The 15,592-nt window shown below is 33.6% G+C and overlaps 1 protein-coding gene and 1 long non-coding RNA gene across 4 annotated transcripts; one reads left to right on the top strand and one right to left on the bottom strand.

The window, feature by feature from the left end:
- Nucleotides 1-8,099: 8,099 nt before the first annotated feature.
- On the bottom strand, nt 8,100-10,697 carry LOC122535746 (pancreas transcription factor 1 subunit alpha-like). 3 transcript variants are annotated; one of them, XM_043667532.1, is made up of 3 exons: nt 10,295-10,697; nt 9,534-9,871; nt 8,100-8,822 (listed from the first exon to the last, which is right to left on the bottom strand). In XM_043667532.1, exons 1-3 carry the CDS (start codon nt 10,564-10,566, stop codon nt 8,683-8,685), a joined length of 750 nt encoding a protein of 249 aa, XP_043523467.1. In that variant the 5' UTR covers nt 10,567-10,697; the 3' UTR covers nt 8,100-8,682. The 3 variants fall into 3 exon arrangements, with proteins under 3 accessions (XP_043523467.1, XP_043523468.1, XP_043523469.1); XM_043667533.1 differs by having other exon boundaries at nt 9,537-9,871; XM_043667534.1 differs by having other exon boundaries at nt 9,534-9,853.
- LOC122535748 lies at nt 8,750-12,689 on the top strand. The gene is made up of 3 exons (XR_006308247.1): nt 8,750-8,839; nt 8,953-9,135; nt 12,341-12,689. It is a non-coding gene; the product is annotated as an uncharacterized LOC122535748 (long non-coding RNA).
- Nucleotides 12,690-15,592: the final 2,903 nt, after the last annotated feature.

Raw genomic sequence — 15,592 nt, 5'->3', positions numbered from 1 at the left:
ATATCAAGAACGTCTCTAATACTTCTGTAATTATATTCATAAATTTTCACGGACGTTCACAGTCTACTTATCATACGTCTTTGATCCTACACTATGCTCTTCGTACATACGTAAAGTACATAAGTATCAAAAATGTTAAGTAATTAAAGTAATCACATTAACACGAAATTTGTCAAGCCTGTTAGAAATTTCTTTGGATATTTGTTTCCAAGATGCAAGATATAGATATGGTGTTCTGTGTCGAAGAAAGGAGTATGGATAATTAGTCGACTTAGCCGAAAGTTTGAAAGGGTTCCAAAAAAAAGTCAGGTGATCGTCGTGGATAACAGTGCGTTTATAGAGATGAAGAATATTTTATGCGTTTATTATCTCAATGTAGTGTCGCTGTACATTTTAAGATAATATACTGTACGCTGGAAAAGCGAGAGAGAGAAAGAGAGGCGAGAACAAAGCGTGTATTAAGCGAAGTGTTCAAACAGAGAGCAGTTACGATAATATTTTTACACACAGCAGACCGTGCCAAACTTTTGCAATCGAATCATTGAACTCCCTTCAAAACTCGAGCAATCGGTTTATTAAGCAACCGAGTTGTCCGAGATTTTGTAAACTGGAATCGCCTTGATGAAACCTCTCCTCGATCGAAAATGAGAAAACAAAAAAAAGCATAAATTCAATTGAACATCGCTCCCTAATTTCAACATTTCTATGCTCTCGTTTAATTCTTGTGTTCACTTTCGATTATTCGTGTACAAATAAATTATTGTGTTCCTAAATCCGATGTGGATCGACTGTCAGATCATTTGTCGCTTGAAAATTTCACTTTTAATTTTTTTGACCAAAGTGTTCTCCAATTTCGGGCCACGTTGAATTTATACGGAATGAGATAACAAAAGACGAAGGTGTTTCTTTACACTCAAAATCATTGAGATGAAAGTTTACAACAGTTTTACACAGGGACGTTTATTCTATGTATTTTGTATAAACTCAACATGGCCCTGTTAATTAGGATTTTATTCGCTTGTAGTTTAATTGTAACTTAAATATTTGGTACATACATGCTTATGTACGCGAGAATTGATGCGTTTTAGGCTAGATGTGTCGTTAGATTCGTTGGTATCATGGAGTATGCTCATGATTTTCAAACAAACGAATTGTTCTCAAAAGGAAAACAAATATCAGCGAGAAAGAAACGAGTAAAAAAGATCTATTTATTCAAACATTGAATCGCAAACTGCTCGAACGCACTGGAATAGGAGTAAGAGGGTAACGAGCAGTTCTAGGTTCTTATGTTGTTGATCAATTTAACTGACTAAGGTGGATTTAAATAAATGCGACATCAGACAAACGAACCGAACAGAAGAGGCTGAACAATCAATTACAAGTGGACTTAAATCTGCTCGCTATGTTTTTACTCTAAGTTATTTTCGTTTGTCAAGAAACCGGTATAAGGAGACGTTCAGGCAAATTGTAAATCGTGAAACCACAACGTCCAGGCGGCAGCAATGCTTTGATTGGTCGAAATATTGGCATAGTTCGTGTACTGTAGAATTTTGATACTCGAGATCTCTTCACTAAAAGTCACCAAATAACCAGTTGAACAATTAGAAAAGAATAAAGAAAAAAAAAAGAAATAAATAAATAAGAAGTGTGCAAGTGAACCAATCTCGGCGCCGTTTGTGAAGCGTGTTTTCATTTTTCTACGAGAGAGTTAGTTAATATCCCTTCCAATTTCTGACAAGCGAACAGAAACAAGCAACTCACATTGTAAAATAATTCTACTTGAGGAAAGAAAGGAAGAATGAGAGAGAAAGTGTGTGTGTAAAAGAGAGAGAGAGAGACAAACAGATTGAAAAAATGGAAGAGAAACAAAACACTTATCTATTTCGATGCACTTGTTAGTTTTCCCAAGAAACGTGCCAGTTAAATGTATAAGACTATGTTTAAGATTATATGCTAGAATTTGTAAAAAAAAAAGAAAAACTGTGAAGGATCAAACGTGGCCACACGTTCTTGGGACAGCTCACAATCTTGTAAAAAGTGCTATCTCTATGTAAAAAGATAATAAAAAAAAAGGTGTGATAGGCAAGGACAGTTCAAAGGTTGCCGCGTTCTCCGGTAGTCTTTTGTATATTTTCAAGCGAGAGCATAACACGAGCAGCTAAAAATCCGGGGCTGCTCCGCGGCTAGCTACCTTTCAATTGTCTTCTACCACCCGCGTCTATTATTGTACCCGTGTAAGGACGTTAAAGGAAGGAGCATACCGAGCGAAATGCCATATGTATTTCTATACACACACACAGGGGGAAAAATGAAATTTTCTAACGTGAAAAAAGGCTGATTGTTTTTTAACGCGTTTCATGTAACGATTTACCGTTATCTCGTCCATCCCTTTGGTGAATTCTGAGTTTAACAGTCTGTTGTCACTTTGTAAACTATTCAATTAACATCTCTTTCTCGAATTTTTCTTGGTTCCAGATCTAAGAATCTAAATTCTGAGGAATCACATTATCTTCTGTGATCAAGATAGACAATTCAAAATGTTGATAAGTATCATTGAGGGAAACATTTTGAAGGAATAAATCTGAATTTTATTTAATAAACTATCAATAACAATCTATAAGTTCTGTAGTGAAAACCATAAAATTCATTTATCTTATTTGTTTTAACTTGTAGACAAAGTATGCTAACACTGTGAAGAGTACAAGAAAGCTAAAAAGAAGAGCCAGTGGTTTAAATTCAGGAGGATCAGCGCCGCTGGATTAAGATCTTTGCCTCGCATTGGATGCCTAGAAAGTTTCACTTTTATATTTACATCAGCTAAGATTATACATATTGTCGAATCTCGAGGATCAAAGGCCTTCTTCCGGCGCGAGGGGTGAACGAGACCTGAGAAAAAGTTACCCTGAATAAAGACGACGCTTTTGACATCAATGCTGAATAATCGTGCACTTGAACCTGTCTTTTTTTTCTTTCTATCTGTTTTTCATTTAGCAATGAAGGAAACTAGGAAGTATCGTTTGTCTTTCGTGCACGGTGCACTTTCAGAAACGTCGTCATGGAGTCGCGTGAATCGGTTACGAATCTAGGGATGTAAATCACTTTGCGATACGATTTTGTAATGTAACTGTGCATACGGAAACATCTAATAAAAGAAGAGTAAACGCGCGACGGCAGCATTTCCTGTTTCCGAATCCTGCTCCTTCATTTAAACGAAATTGAAAAAGATCTTTTATATTTCTTAATATGAATTTATTTGCAAAAGGTATCTTTATATAATTTTAATTTTGAGTATTCATAGTTAATATTTTAATTCAATAACTTGGAAAGGTATCTTTATATAATTTTAATTTTGAGTATTCATATTTAATATTTTAATTCAATAACTTACTAAGACTTTATTTCTTCTTTTTTATGTAGACCTGAAATTGAAGAAAACCTAAATACAAATTAATGAAAAACAGGAGAGTGATTACATGATTATTGCAATTATCAAAGTTTTGATCATTTTAATCGTACATTTATTTAATAAATAAATAAAAATAAATGATCTGTCTGTTGAAGTTATCCATTTAAAAATTAAATAATTTTTTAATTTATTTAGTTTGAAGAGATTTACCTAAGAATCCAATAAACATTACATTTTATTCATTTTATTAAATAAATGAATTATTTTTTTAGGAATATCTAATATCTATAAATCAGCTTATTTCTTTTTTGATTTGAAGAAAATTTGACTGTGAAGATGAAGAATTTATTGTTTTCTTTTGAAAAAAAAAGGAAGAACATATTTACATGCCTGGCATAACTATCTCCAAATCCCTGACGTTTGCCTCAGTGCCGGCCAACGATCGTGGGAAGGTTCACCTGCGACCTCGTCTCTAACGAATCAATATTACACGAGAGTATACGAATACTACGTTTCATGGATAAAGCTCAAAGACATTCATATCGGAAGCAACCAACTGATCCTCTTATTACATTCAATATAAATCAAATGAATAAACACGAATAATTTTCATAAATTAGACAATTAATTTCTTCTGTATCCACAGGAGAAATCATAAATATTTTTTTATATATATATTTAAATATAACTTAGGCGAAAATTCCCTAATAGCATTATTACAATAGTAATTTAATATCTCAATTTTTTTACAAAAATCATCGATAAATCGATGTTATATAATATTTAAAAAAAAGTAGAATACACGTGTCTTCTTTTACAATTTTTAAATCATCTTTTGAGGGAAGGAAGCTTCAATCTAACATTACAGCTGAACAATGTCCAGTGTAAATAGAATTTGATCGAGTCCGAGTTTTCACACTGTTTCCTATCTGTCCACTTCTAAAAATGCTATTTGTTCATTTATTCATATAAACACAGACTGATCTCTTCATTTCTTTATTTCTTGGATGTCCAAAAGTTCGATAATTAATAATAAAGACACGTTAATCCAATTTTGCCAAGGATAAATATTTTTATTTTTTAGTTAATTTTCTGAAGTCCAGTAATTTGAAGTTGATGAAATTTATTGAAACCAGCCAATAGAAGATCATCCTTACCATTTCTAATCGTTCAGTAACGACAATCGAATCAAGTGTTACATTGTCTATTTCTATAATCGCGTGGAGAATATTTGAGGGCAGATACAAGGATAAAAGTGACCCGACGGAGTTGTTCAAAGGGTCGATGATTTCGTTGGAACTTCAGAAAACACCCCGATGCATGCAGCTGCCTAGGTATTTGCGTGCCCCAATTTTCATCCTGTGGGGCTGAAATCTATGAGAAGGGTGGATGGATGCTCTCTTTTACTCAGAACACCCCCCCCCCCCCGGTCTATGTAATGGAACCCCAGCCTCCTGTCTGTCCATGTAACATTGTTAATTCTGCTCTCAAGTTTCTACAATCAAAAACCACTATCTGTCTATGAATTTGATATATTTCCTTTTTTCTTTGGTTTACCTCTGCTTATTCTTTCAGAACCTTCTGCTAATTTGTATTTGTTTTTTAGGTGGAGTTTGAGGACTAGATGAAGAAGAAAAGATGAATCCTCCGGAAACCGTTTATGGTCAATTAAGAAGGTGGACAGTAAGAAGTAAAGCTAAGCAAACAGAAAATTATATATGTAACATTATTTTTTCTTTTTGACTTTTTTTCTTAATCTGATATATATAGTGATAATCTGATATTGATATTACAAGTACTATTACACTAATACATATCTTACATATTAATTTAAGATTTATTAGTATTAAATAACTTGCGAGTATTTCACAGTTACGAGTCACAACTTTATAATTCAATATTTTAAGACGTATATTAACTATGAAGAGAAAAGAAATAAAAGGTAAATAAGATTAATAACTGATACAAGTACTATTATTGATCAGATGATCGAAACTGGTTTAAACTTCAGACTTATCTACAGTTGACCCAGGTGTGTTCATACACCTGCCCTTATCGCATGCCATTCTATGATGCATCAATTTTTTTCATACATTTATCTTCCAATATCAAGCGTCATAGTGATATACCTACCAATACAAAATTAGAATAAAAATAGAAAAAAAATATTCTTTTAAGAACAAAGTAAAAAGCTCTAAAATGTTGATAATTATGGATCGAAAATTTATTTTTATTATTCATAAAGCTTCATTGATGTTCCAGGGCATCTTCACGAAGAAATGTAGCGGTTAAGGGGAGGCGTGAAAGTTCAATACCCCAGGTTGAACCTAATCGGCTCGAACGTCACGGTACCGTGATCCCGTGAAAATTAGCAAACCATAGAATCGCGGCTGTAGCCCCCTTTCGCGTATCAGACGCGCATTAAGAGCACCCTCTTGTCATAAGGGTCGCACTTGTGTTGATCCTCGCAGCTGGAGTGACACACAAATAAAGTATTAATTCACGATTCATGTAGTAATACCGTAGCATCACATTGAATTCAACGTTCGTGCTGATCTGCTATCTAACATTGGTCCTTTTCTCATGCGTAATGTGCATTCTGTGCAATTTCGCAGTTTAAAATTGCCCATAAAAATATACGGTCCAATTTAAAAATCTAATTTTTCAAGAAATATTTGTATTCAATAAATGAATAATATCCGTAACAACTTCCAAACAGTTTCAAGTGTTTCTTAAGTATTTTACATCACAAATGATTCTTATTTCAATTTTGTTCAAATAGCCAAAAAACAAAGAGAAGAGGGAAAAGACACAGTTAGAGAAGATGAAAAACCGCTTCGATTCGTCCCAGGAGACGCGTATATTGTTCCTAATTGTCCACAAATCGACGACCACCCTCGATTTCCGGACCGTTAAGTATAACCATCCCCTGTGGCACCAGGGGCGTTCCGCTAGCTCTCTGTTGAGGGGCGCCTGATACAACGCGGTTGAATATGGATTCAATTACACCTCATTGTGCCACGGTGTCTATAAACAATGCTGTTTTCACAGCTGATAGCGGCCCACGTCCTGCTGCGGGTCTATCAAATTAGAAGTTCACCCAGTGGATTAATCTTCATACTGAGTGCTTCTGTCTGATCTCTTCTTTAATGGAAAACAGTGTGATTTTAGCTGCAGAATTTGTTCGCCACAATACAATGAATTTATCTGCTTTCAACTTTTTATTGAAAAATTTTTAATTTGCAGTTTAAAAGTTCATTTATTTAGAATTAGACAGTGCACTTAGGATTTAGATGGGCTTCTGATTAACTGAAAGCAAAATACGAAAAGAAAACTTGAGTGAAGGAAAGATAATAATGAGAGAAGAAACGAAGAAGAAATAAGGAAAGAAGGAAGTAAAAACTTAAATGGAGAACAAATAATAAATTGAATAAGGAAGAAAGAAGAATTAAAAAAAAACTGGAAAAGAAAATACGTACAAATAATGGATAAAAAATTTTCTGGGTTACTCATACTACTCTAATATCATCTTTGCAGCAAAGTACATGTAACGTCCTACTTCGTACCTAGCTATATACATAGAATTCTAACTAATAAATTATATGAAATGAAAAGTAATAAAAAAAACTTTTAAAAGCAACTGGACATTATGTTATTGATATAAGAATTTTTAGTTAGAATGGCTCGTTAACGTAATAACCAGCGAAGCACGGTTGGAAGGTAGAAAATCGAGTTCAGGGTACAGAACAACGAAGAGGGAAAGGAGGATCGCGTCGTGGGAAGATCCACAGCCGTCGACGCCATTATTCCCGAGTCACAGGACGTCGCGACACCGCAATATCGACGTACCGCCCACGATTCTCCGTCTCTGTTTCATCCACAGCGGTTCTACTCCCCTTTCAGTCGAACTCCACGCCAGAATTTGGCGCAGCTTCAACCCTCTGCTTTTTTGGAGTCCTCCGCCATTTCGTTGCGAAGAAAGGTAAATTCGGAGGCTTTGTTTAGCTTCTTAGAAACTTGGAAAATATTTCTCTTGTTCTTACACTGTTACTTTCTATTGAATTTTGAAGACATTTTTGTAAAATAATCTTTTTACATTAAGTTAGATCGGAAAAAATTAAAGAGGAGGATTTAAGATATAAAATGAATCCGAAAAGTTGAAAGATTGGTCTTGAATTAGAGATATTAAATCAAAAATTAAATAAAATACATCAAGAGGAAAATTTTGAGTAGACGAAATGGACTAAAAATTAAAGGAATTTTGGTTTCAGAGTTAATTAAGAGAGAAGAATTTAAAGAAAAATGGATCTAAAAATTTCTGGGAACTTAAAAAAATGAAATAAATATGGGAAAATCAAAGAAATTTCAATAAAATGGATTATTAGAAGCAACGAAAGAAAAGCATAGAAATTAATGTTAAAATAATAAAAAGAAAACGGAAGAAATCTTTAAATCAAAAAAGCTCGGTTTTTCTTGAACCAAAGAAGTTCCAGATTAAATTTTCACAAACTACAATGGGGGAGTATTGATTTTTAGAAGAATCGTATACACCTATTAAAAGCAGAGTTATTAAGTTGAAGTATATACAAGAAACTTGAATATATATTATTTCAAGATCAAGAAATGGAAAACCAAAGGAATTCTGATGAAAAATGGAAAATGAAGGATGATAATAGAAGAAACAATTCGAAACTTGAAGAATCTACTTTATTTGGCTTAAATGGCGACCACATTGGGATCATTCTGTTGCATATTCACATTTCACGTACAAACGATATCTTTTACACGTTCTATATGTACAATGGTGAGATTAATTCTACCAGATGAAAGAAAAATCAATTAATTACTTAGAGAACAAAAGAATTTCTGGCAGAATCTTTTTTCTACTTATTTAGTGTAGATTCACTGTTTGTTTGGGCGTTTCTTCAAAGAGAAATTTAAAAAAGTCACTCGTACTCTTCATGTTATATAGGAATTTCTTATTTAATTCCATTTGAAATTTCATTAACATTAATTTTGAGACTAATACTGTTTGTATATAGGATAATTAAATAATGTTAACAATAATAATTTAATAATACTATCCACCATATTAAAATCGACTAGAGACAAGAAATAAATTAATTGATATAATTTTCTTAGTTAACAAACTTTGGTTCTGTTGGTATAATTGAATACATTATTTAGGAAAATCAAAAAGATTGACTAGAAATTTCTGTCCTTAAATACTAAATAACACGAGACTCGATGCACTTAATAATTAAGACCTGAGCACTTTATTCAAATGTCGAGCTATTTTTTGATGTTCTTGGGTCCTCTGGTGTCCAAACTTTCGCGTACATTGTTCCATTTGGGGAAATGTCCGACTTTCTGGACCAGGACAGGGAATGGAAAATGAATGGATTCCCTTCGCTGCCTAAAATTTAATCGTTGGTAAGAATTAGTACATCAAGTAGCTTAATTTCTATTTCTGTTTAATTATATTTTAATTATATTTAATTATATTTTAACTTTAATTATATTTCAACGACAATTTTGTTTTTCAGATCATTAATAGTTTGGTGGCAGACTATATAGTGTCAAGCAACACTTTCATATAGACAATTAAAATTTTCAAAAACCAACAATATAGTTTTTGTCATATCTGTAAATCAGTTAATATTATTTTAATAGTATAGAGACACGAACAATAAGTAATTAAAGAAATATGCAATTGAATAAATGAACATGTAAGTATATATGCACGATATATTAGGCATTATCATTGCCTAATGAATACTTTTTCAGAGAAATTTTGCAAATTTAAATCCGTATAAATTTTTGATAATTTGTTCTTTCTCTTGTACTATCTAATTTAATTTAAATTTATTCGCTAATTACAGAATTTACTACATGGGGATTTATAATCATTTACTTTACTAGCAAAATGATGCTTTCCAAAATAATTTCGCTTTCTCTCTTTCTGAACTATATTTATTATATATTTTTTATTCTATATGATATAATAATAAAAAAATAATTAAATTAATGTAACTTAACGTTAGGTCAATAAATAGCAATAAACTCTTTAGAAAGTGATACGAATGACAGAGAACAGAGATGTGAATGTGATCGGTATTGGCCTCACCACGAACTATAACCTTCTTAGACTCATCTCGACCGGAACACCTGGAGAGACTACCGTTCCCTGTCAGAGGGTCATTGCCCTTGTCAGCTCTGACGAGTTCGTTTAGGAACTTTATATAACCGATCGCCAATTTTAATGTGTCAACTTTAGAGAGTCTCTTCTCGTAGGGTAGAGTGGGTATGTGAGCCCTAAGACCCTCGAAGGCGTCATTTATATTTTGCATACGTCTCCTCTCTCTCATATTGGCGGCTTGTCTCTGTTGCACCGCCTGTCTTGGACTTTTCCCTGTTGCTCCGTTTCTTCTGTTGCTTTGACTTCGTCTAGAAATCATTATTGCACTGCTTTTAATAGAATAACAATTCTTACATGCCTGTTTCTTTAAATATCTTTAGGATTTTTGGAATATTAGGTTCAATTGTAGATTGGCATTATAGAAGACAAGGAGAGAAATATATTTCATCGTTATTGCATTGTGTTTGATAGAATTTTTTAAAGAGTTTAGACTCTTATTTTTTAAATATTCTTATGATGTTTGGAAAATTAAAGGCAAGTGACCACGAAGATATGGTTCACCCCTAATTTTGTCAACATAAGGATTTACTCATTTCGCGTGGATTAAATCTTACAAATTCAGGTAAATATTTTTTTAATAGTTGAGTTGAGGTGATGAAAGAGGAAGGAGAAAGTATTTTTTGAACAAAAACATTGACACAATGTAATTTTTATTTCCAGAATAACGCAATCCTTGAGAAAATACTCACTCTCTGGTATGATTTTCCTGATCACTGCTATAAGCGCTCTCATTGTCACTGCTATTTTCGTCGTACAAGTAAATTTCGCTACCGCTAGTGCTTCCGGTACTGCCAGCAGGATGGGCAGCTAGTTGCGACGGTATCGAAGATAGTGTACCTGCGGTGGGCGCTCCGCAATGCGGCGGCAAAGCTGGAATCGCAGGATTTCCAAGAAAACTATGCGCCTCGTACATATACTGACGATTCATCATGTCTAACTCAAGATTGTCCATGGAATACATCTTGGAAACTTGTTTCTACACCTCTTATATCTTCAATCCCTTTGGTACACGTGCCTTTTAAATAAACTCCTCGGTATAGCGACTAGAATCTCTGACTAGTTGAAATTAATTAATTAAAACACTCTCACATTGTCTGCATCAGATTCTTTTATTTATTGCATGAGCAGTTTAATGAAATCTAGATCCCAGCGCCTTTTGTGAACCTGGAAGATTTGATCCTACGGCATAGTTTTTACTTGAGAAACTCTCAAAAGACGTTGAAGCATTTAAAAATTTTACTCCTCGCCGTAGTTTTCGGTTTGAGAATCTCTCGGAAGGCATCCAAATCTTTGCACCACAAGTGCAAATAATGCGACACACTTCTTCTTTCAGAAGATTTCAGATAGTCTAATTTTTAAATCCTTCGTGAAGCACCATATCTACCAAACAATTCTAACGACTAGGAGTCTTCTTTTTTCCAACTGATATCTTCTTCGAATCTGGAAGATCCGATCCTTTTTCAAAGAAAAAAAAAAAACCGAGAAGAGAAATTTTAAATTTTCACGTTTAGAGTAGGAGAAACATCAAACTTGAAGTCAGTGACAATTTTATCATTTATATACAACTTCTGAGTTTTCTTTGGATCGTCATAGCCTTCTAGAGATATTGAATAAATCCTTCATATTACTGATGACTCTTCTATGTAATTTCGCACCATAGTCTTTTTTGGAGCACTATAGTCTTCTTCGGACACAAAAAGAACCAATTAAGGTACACTGAATAGATTCAATTAAACCGGGATCATCAGGCAGTTTTCGTTGAAGTTTCCAGGAAATTCCAATGCAAACATCCTCGATCACGTTCCGAGGATCACTGATACCATCGACACGACACGTGCCCCCAGCGCGTGCTAGGAAATACTTCTAAACAGCGGCACGTGCCAGCAGGAAGCCAGGGCACGTGTCCAGATTTGTCCAGATTTGTTCAGACACTTATCACGATGTACTCGATCCTTCCTTGCTGGTCATATTGTGATCCGAAGAGCCATTTTGAACGAATAAGCGAGAAAAGCATCGGTCAACTTCATCATCCTCGATTTTCTTCCTGGATAACGTTCTCTTCACCTTCACTCATAATGAAGACTCTTCTGACTACTAATTGAATATTCAATACCCATCATTTGCACTGTATTAAATTTAGAATAATTACGCTCAGAAATATCTGGACACTTACTTGTCTTTAATAAAATGTAATTTAGATATAGAATTATGGATTGAAGGAAAGAGATCTATAATATTTTTGTCTTGTGTGAAGAAATATTTTGCAAAAAAATATATTATCGGTAAACTTTTTAACAGGTAATTTCAATTTACAATCTCTTTAACTTTAATACTGCTTATGCGTTAATATAATATTCTGTCATTTGACTATGACTAGATTGCAGATTTTTATGCAAATTCATGTTTTTTAAAATATAGTTTGAAAAAAAATAGAATCTTGGTAGAAAATTGTATCACTGTAGAAAACATTACTCACATTATATACATTTTGTGCAATTTTGCTTTTTAATGTTTCTCGTAAATGCATAAAAATCCGCATATTATTGCTTTATCCTTAATACACAGTATTTTATACACTCTAGCAAAACTCGTATAGCTGTTATCACACTCACAAATCCACTAGTTTCTGAATGCTCGTGAGTGACAGTATGTGAATATTAAGACAAATTTCTCTGACAAAAACGGTCAAATGAATCACTGGCACAAAACTCTTATTATAATTATGTACACTTCAGGTGAAAAAGGAAATACTGTAATTGAGGAAACATTAGACTACCAGAAAGGTGAAGTGGAACTGTGGATCACTGATGAGCACTGTGAGTTCAGGTGGTCCGTCGAAACTGAAAGAGAAAAGCGGGAGGGAAGCCATTTCTGGGGTTGAAGGTCTGGCTGCATCCCTATTCGCCGAGCTAGTTGGTGGTGGAGTCTGCCAACCCCTGGTTGCCTGGCTGCTGGTTCCGCCTCTTCATCGATCTGATAAGGAACAACAGGGAGGCTCTCGGTGGAGGAAAAGTCGTCGGGCGATAATGCGACTTGAATAGATTTGTAAATCGAATTTTTCACCCCAAGGTGGATATTTTATATAGTTGCTGTCTAGTTGGATAAAGAACGCTTCATACTTCATAATTTTTTTCCAAATTAGCATATTTAACCAGATGTATCTTCTTTAGCAAGAATTGGAGAAAGGAATCGAATGAAAGTTGAACAAAGAATCTAGCAGAGTGAAAAAAAAATTGAAGAACACAGGAAAAATATCTGATAAAAATTGGAAGAAAAGAGAGAACGAAGAATTTTTAGAGATTGAAATTCTAGAATTCAAGAATAAAACAGTTGCGCCGTTTCATTAGGTTTTTTGCATATGAGAGGATCGATTTTACAGACTTATTATAACTTATAATTATTTACAATTAGAAACAGTTATATATTAATATGTTAATTATTACAAGCTTGCATTAATTATTTCAATGTAATTATATGACTATATTAATTAATTATTATAAGCTCAATTTGAAATGATTATAATAATTACACGATTCATATTGATCGAAATAATAACTAGAGTTTGGTTTTATGATAGTAAAACGTATTGAATCAGTGAATAATACGATAGTATATTGAATAATGATACAGTTGATATTATTTCCAGGAAAAATGTGAATTGGAAAACTGGAGTTGTTTTATTAAAAATTCAACCGTTCCATCTGCAATAACTTGATATTAGAGGGGACATTATTGTATAAAGTTTGAAAATTTCCTTTCACGTGACACAAAATTTCGCAAGAACATATTGTTGCGTTATTAAATATTATTTCGCAGCACGATAATAATATGGGAGAAATCACATCGGACCTGTTACGAACCGCATAATTATACGTTGCCCCGGCTGAGCCAAATGTCGCAGAAGTGGTTAACCCCAGAGTAAACCCTTCCACGGTGTTTCTGTTGCACGTGCACGACACGTGTCCCTAATTTCTTTCTCCGTTACACCTCCGATTCCCTTGGATGCTCTTTTTTATGAACAACTGTAGAACTTGCCGGTCTTGGAACACCCCTTTAATTTCTGTGGACATTGTCGTGGAAGAATAAAAACCAAATGATATTCTTCGTTTCTATTCAATAAAAAATTATGGTGAACTCAATTCGCAGTGTTTTCGAAATTATAAGACAATAGTAACAATAATTATTATAAGAAGAACGAAAAAATGGAAGAAAAGGTTTTTGATGGAGAAAGTTAAATAATTTTGAAACCAGGAAAAAGGATTTCTGGGAAAATTAATGAATTTGAAAGAAGTAAGAAAAAAATAGAACAAAATAAATAAGAAACATTTTAAATTAAAAATTGGTATAGGTAAATCAATAAAAAGCCAAAATTACAGATTTTTTTACTAAAATTACGTGTATTGGGAATGAAATATTACATTAGAATATTACCAGAAATTGCATGACTCTTCGGAGGAAGATCTTGGAAAACGTAACATTACTTATATGCAAGATACAATTAAATTTAACCCAGGCTTAATGCAGTACGTTTTCTTTGAAGCACCGACAGGATATAAAGTAAAGACCATTATCGATTTCCCACAAAATTTTCTCCCAAATACATCCGTCGAGGCTGGACAATTAACACGCTACAAATTAAGAGGGTTCGTTGCATCAGGATGAATTATTTGCACCATCTGTTGTTCCAAAATCTAGGGAACGATTTTTTCTTTTTCCCACGAGTACAATTTTCAATGACAATTTTAAACAAATGGATAAAATGGTTTTTAATGGTGCAAAGTGCAGGTGCAAAGATTGGTCGTGCAAAAATCGAATCCGGAGATCGCAAGCCGCAGCCTGCTCGAGTCTAATCCGAAAGAAAAACACTGGATTGGAACAGGTCTATTGTACGGCGGGATTTTTGATCCTCGAGATCGAGAGATAACCAAAGGGGATCAGATTTAAATGGCAAATCCCCTGGGCACGTGTGCTCCCGATTCGAAGTTAAATACTGAATGCGAAAAGAACGGATTTTATTGGTAAAGCAGATAATCGTTGCTTTTTACAATTATTAGAAAAAGTATTTCAGATCAGAAATATAATGTAACAATATGTAATGGATAACAAGTCATTAGAAGCTTTCTGGATTCCAAATAACTAGTTAAAAATTAAAATAAATCAAATCAAAGTTATAACTATCATTGGGTTGTTTTTAAAAACAAATTTAATGGCAATTGAAATAATAAATTTAAATCTATCATTTGCTTCGTTTCAATTTTTTGAACATATTACCCATAATCTGTAGTCTGGAAAGATTTTAATAACCAAAAAGAATTTTTCTGCAGAAAACAAAGAGATTGGAGTTCATAAAAGCGCATCATTTCTCAAAAAAAGACTCACTCTCCGTGTCTAACCGATTTTCTATGGCACGTCTTAGTACCCATGTCCAACACCTGGTAACCGGTACAACCCCGGGAACATCCTGGTACCTACTCGAAATATAGCCAACCCCATAAGTGTCTATTAATTTATACTCAGCAGGAGTGTGAAATCGATTTATATCCACTGCTCGATTCATCTTCCGGGTTTAATCGATTTGCAGCCCTATAGAAGACTGTTGTGCCCTCTAATAGAATCTCTATTTTCAAAATTTTCTTTTTTTTTCAATGAAATGTATATTCAGTTCCAGCATTATATAATTTATTTCCAGCATTATATAATTATATATGTGTCTTCAGCTGAATTTTATAAATTTGTTTCAATATTATGATTGGGCTCCTCCAGTGGAATAATGATTCTATTAACAAAAATTGCAGATTAATCCATTAATATTTTTCTAACATTTTTGTTATTTTTCAGATGCTGATTTGTCGCTGCCCAAAACATAATTAAATGCGTGAAACATAATTAATAGCGTGAAACAGTGCTATACAACATTGGCACACCTTGCACAATGTTTGTCTCGGAACATCCGGTTTCGAGTGTAATCGAGCGAGCCGTCGAAATCA

This window comes from Frieseomelitta varia, unplaced genomic scaffold (genome assembly GCF_011392965.1).
Source record: "Frieseomelitta varia isolate USP_RPSP 00005682 unplaced genomic scaffold, Fvar_1.2 scaffold_759, whole genome shotgun sequence".
NCBI classification, from domain to species: domain Eukaryota; kingdom Metazoa; phylum Arthropoda; class Insecta; order Hymenoptera; family Apidae; genus Frieseomelitta; species Frieseomelitta varia.
The sequence above is the reverse complement of the archived record's forward strand: the minus strand, read 5'-3'. Positions and strand labels throughout refer to the sequence as shown.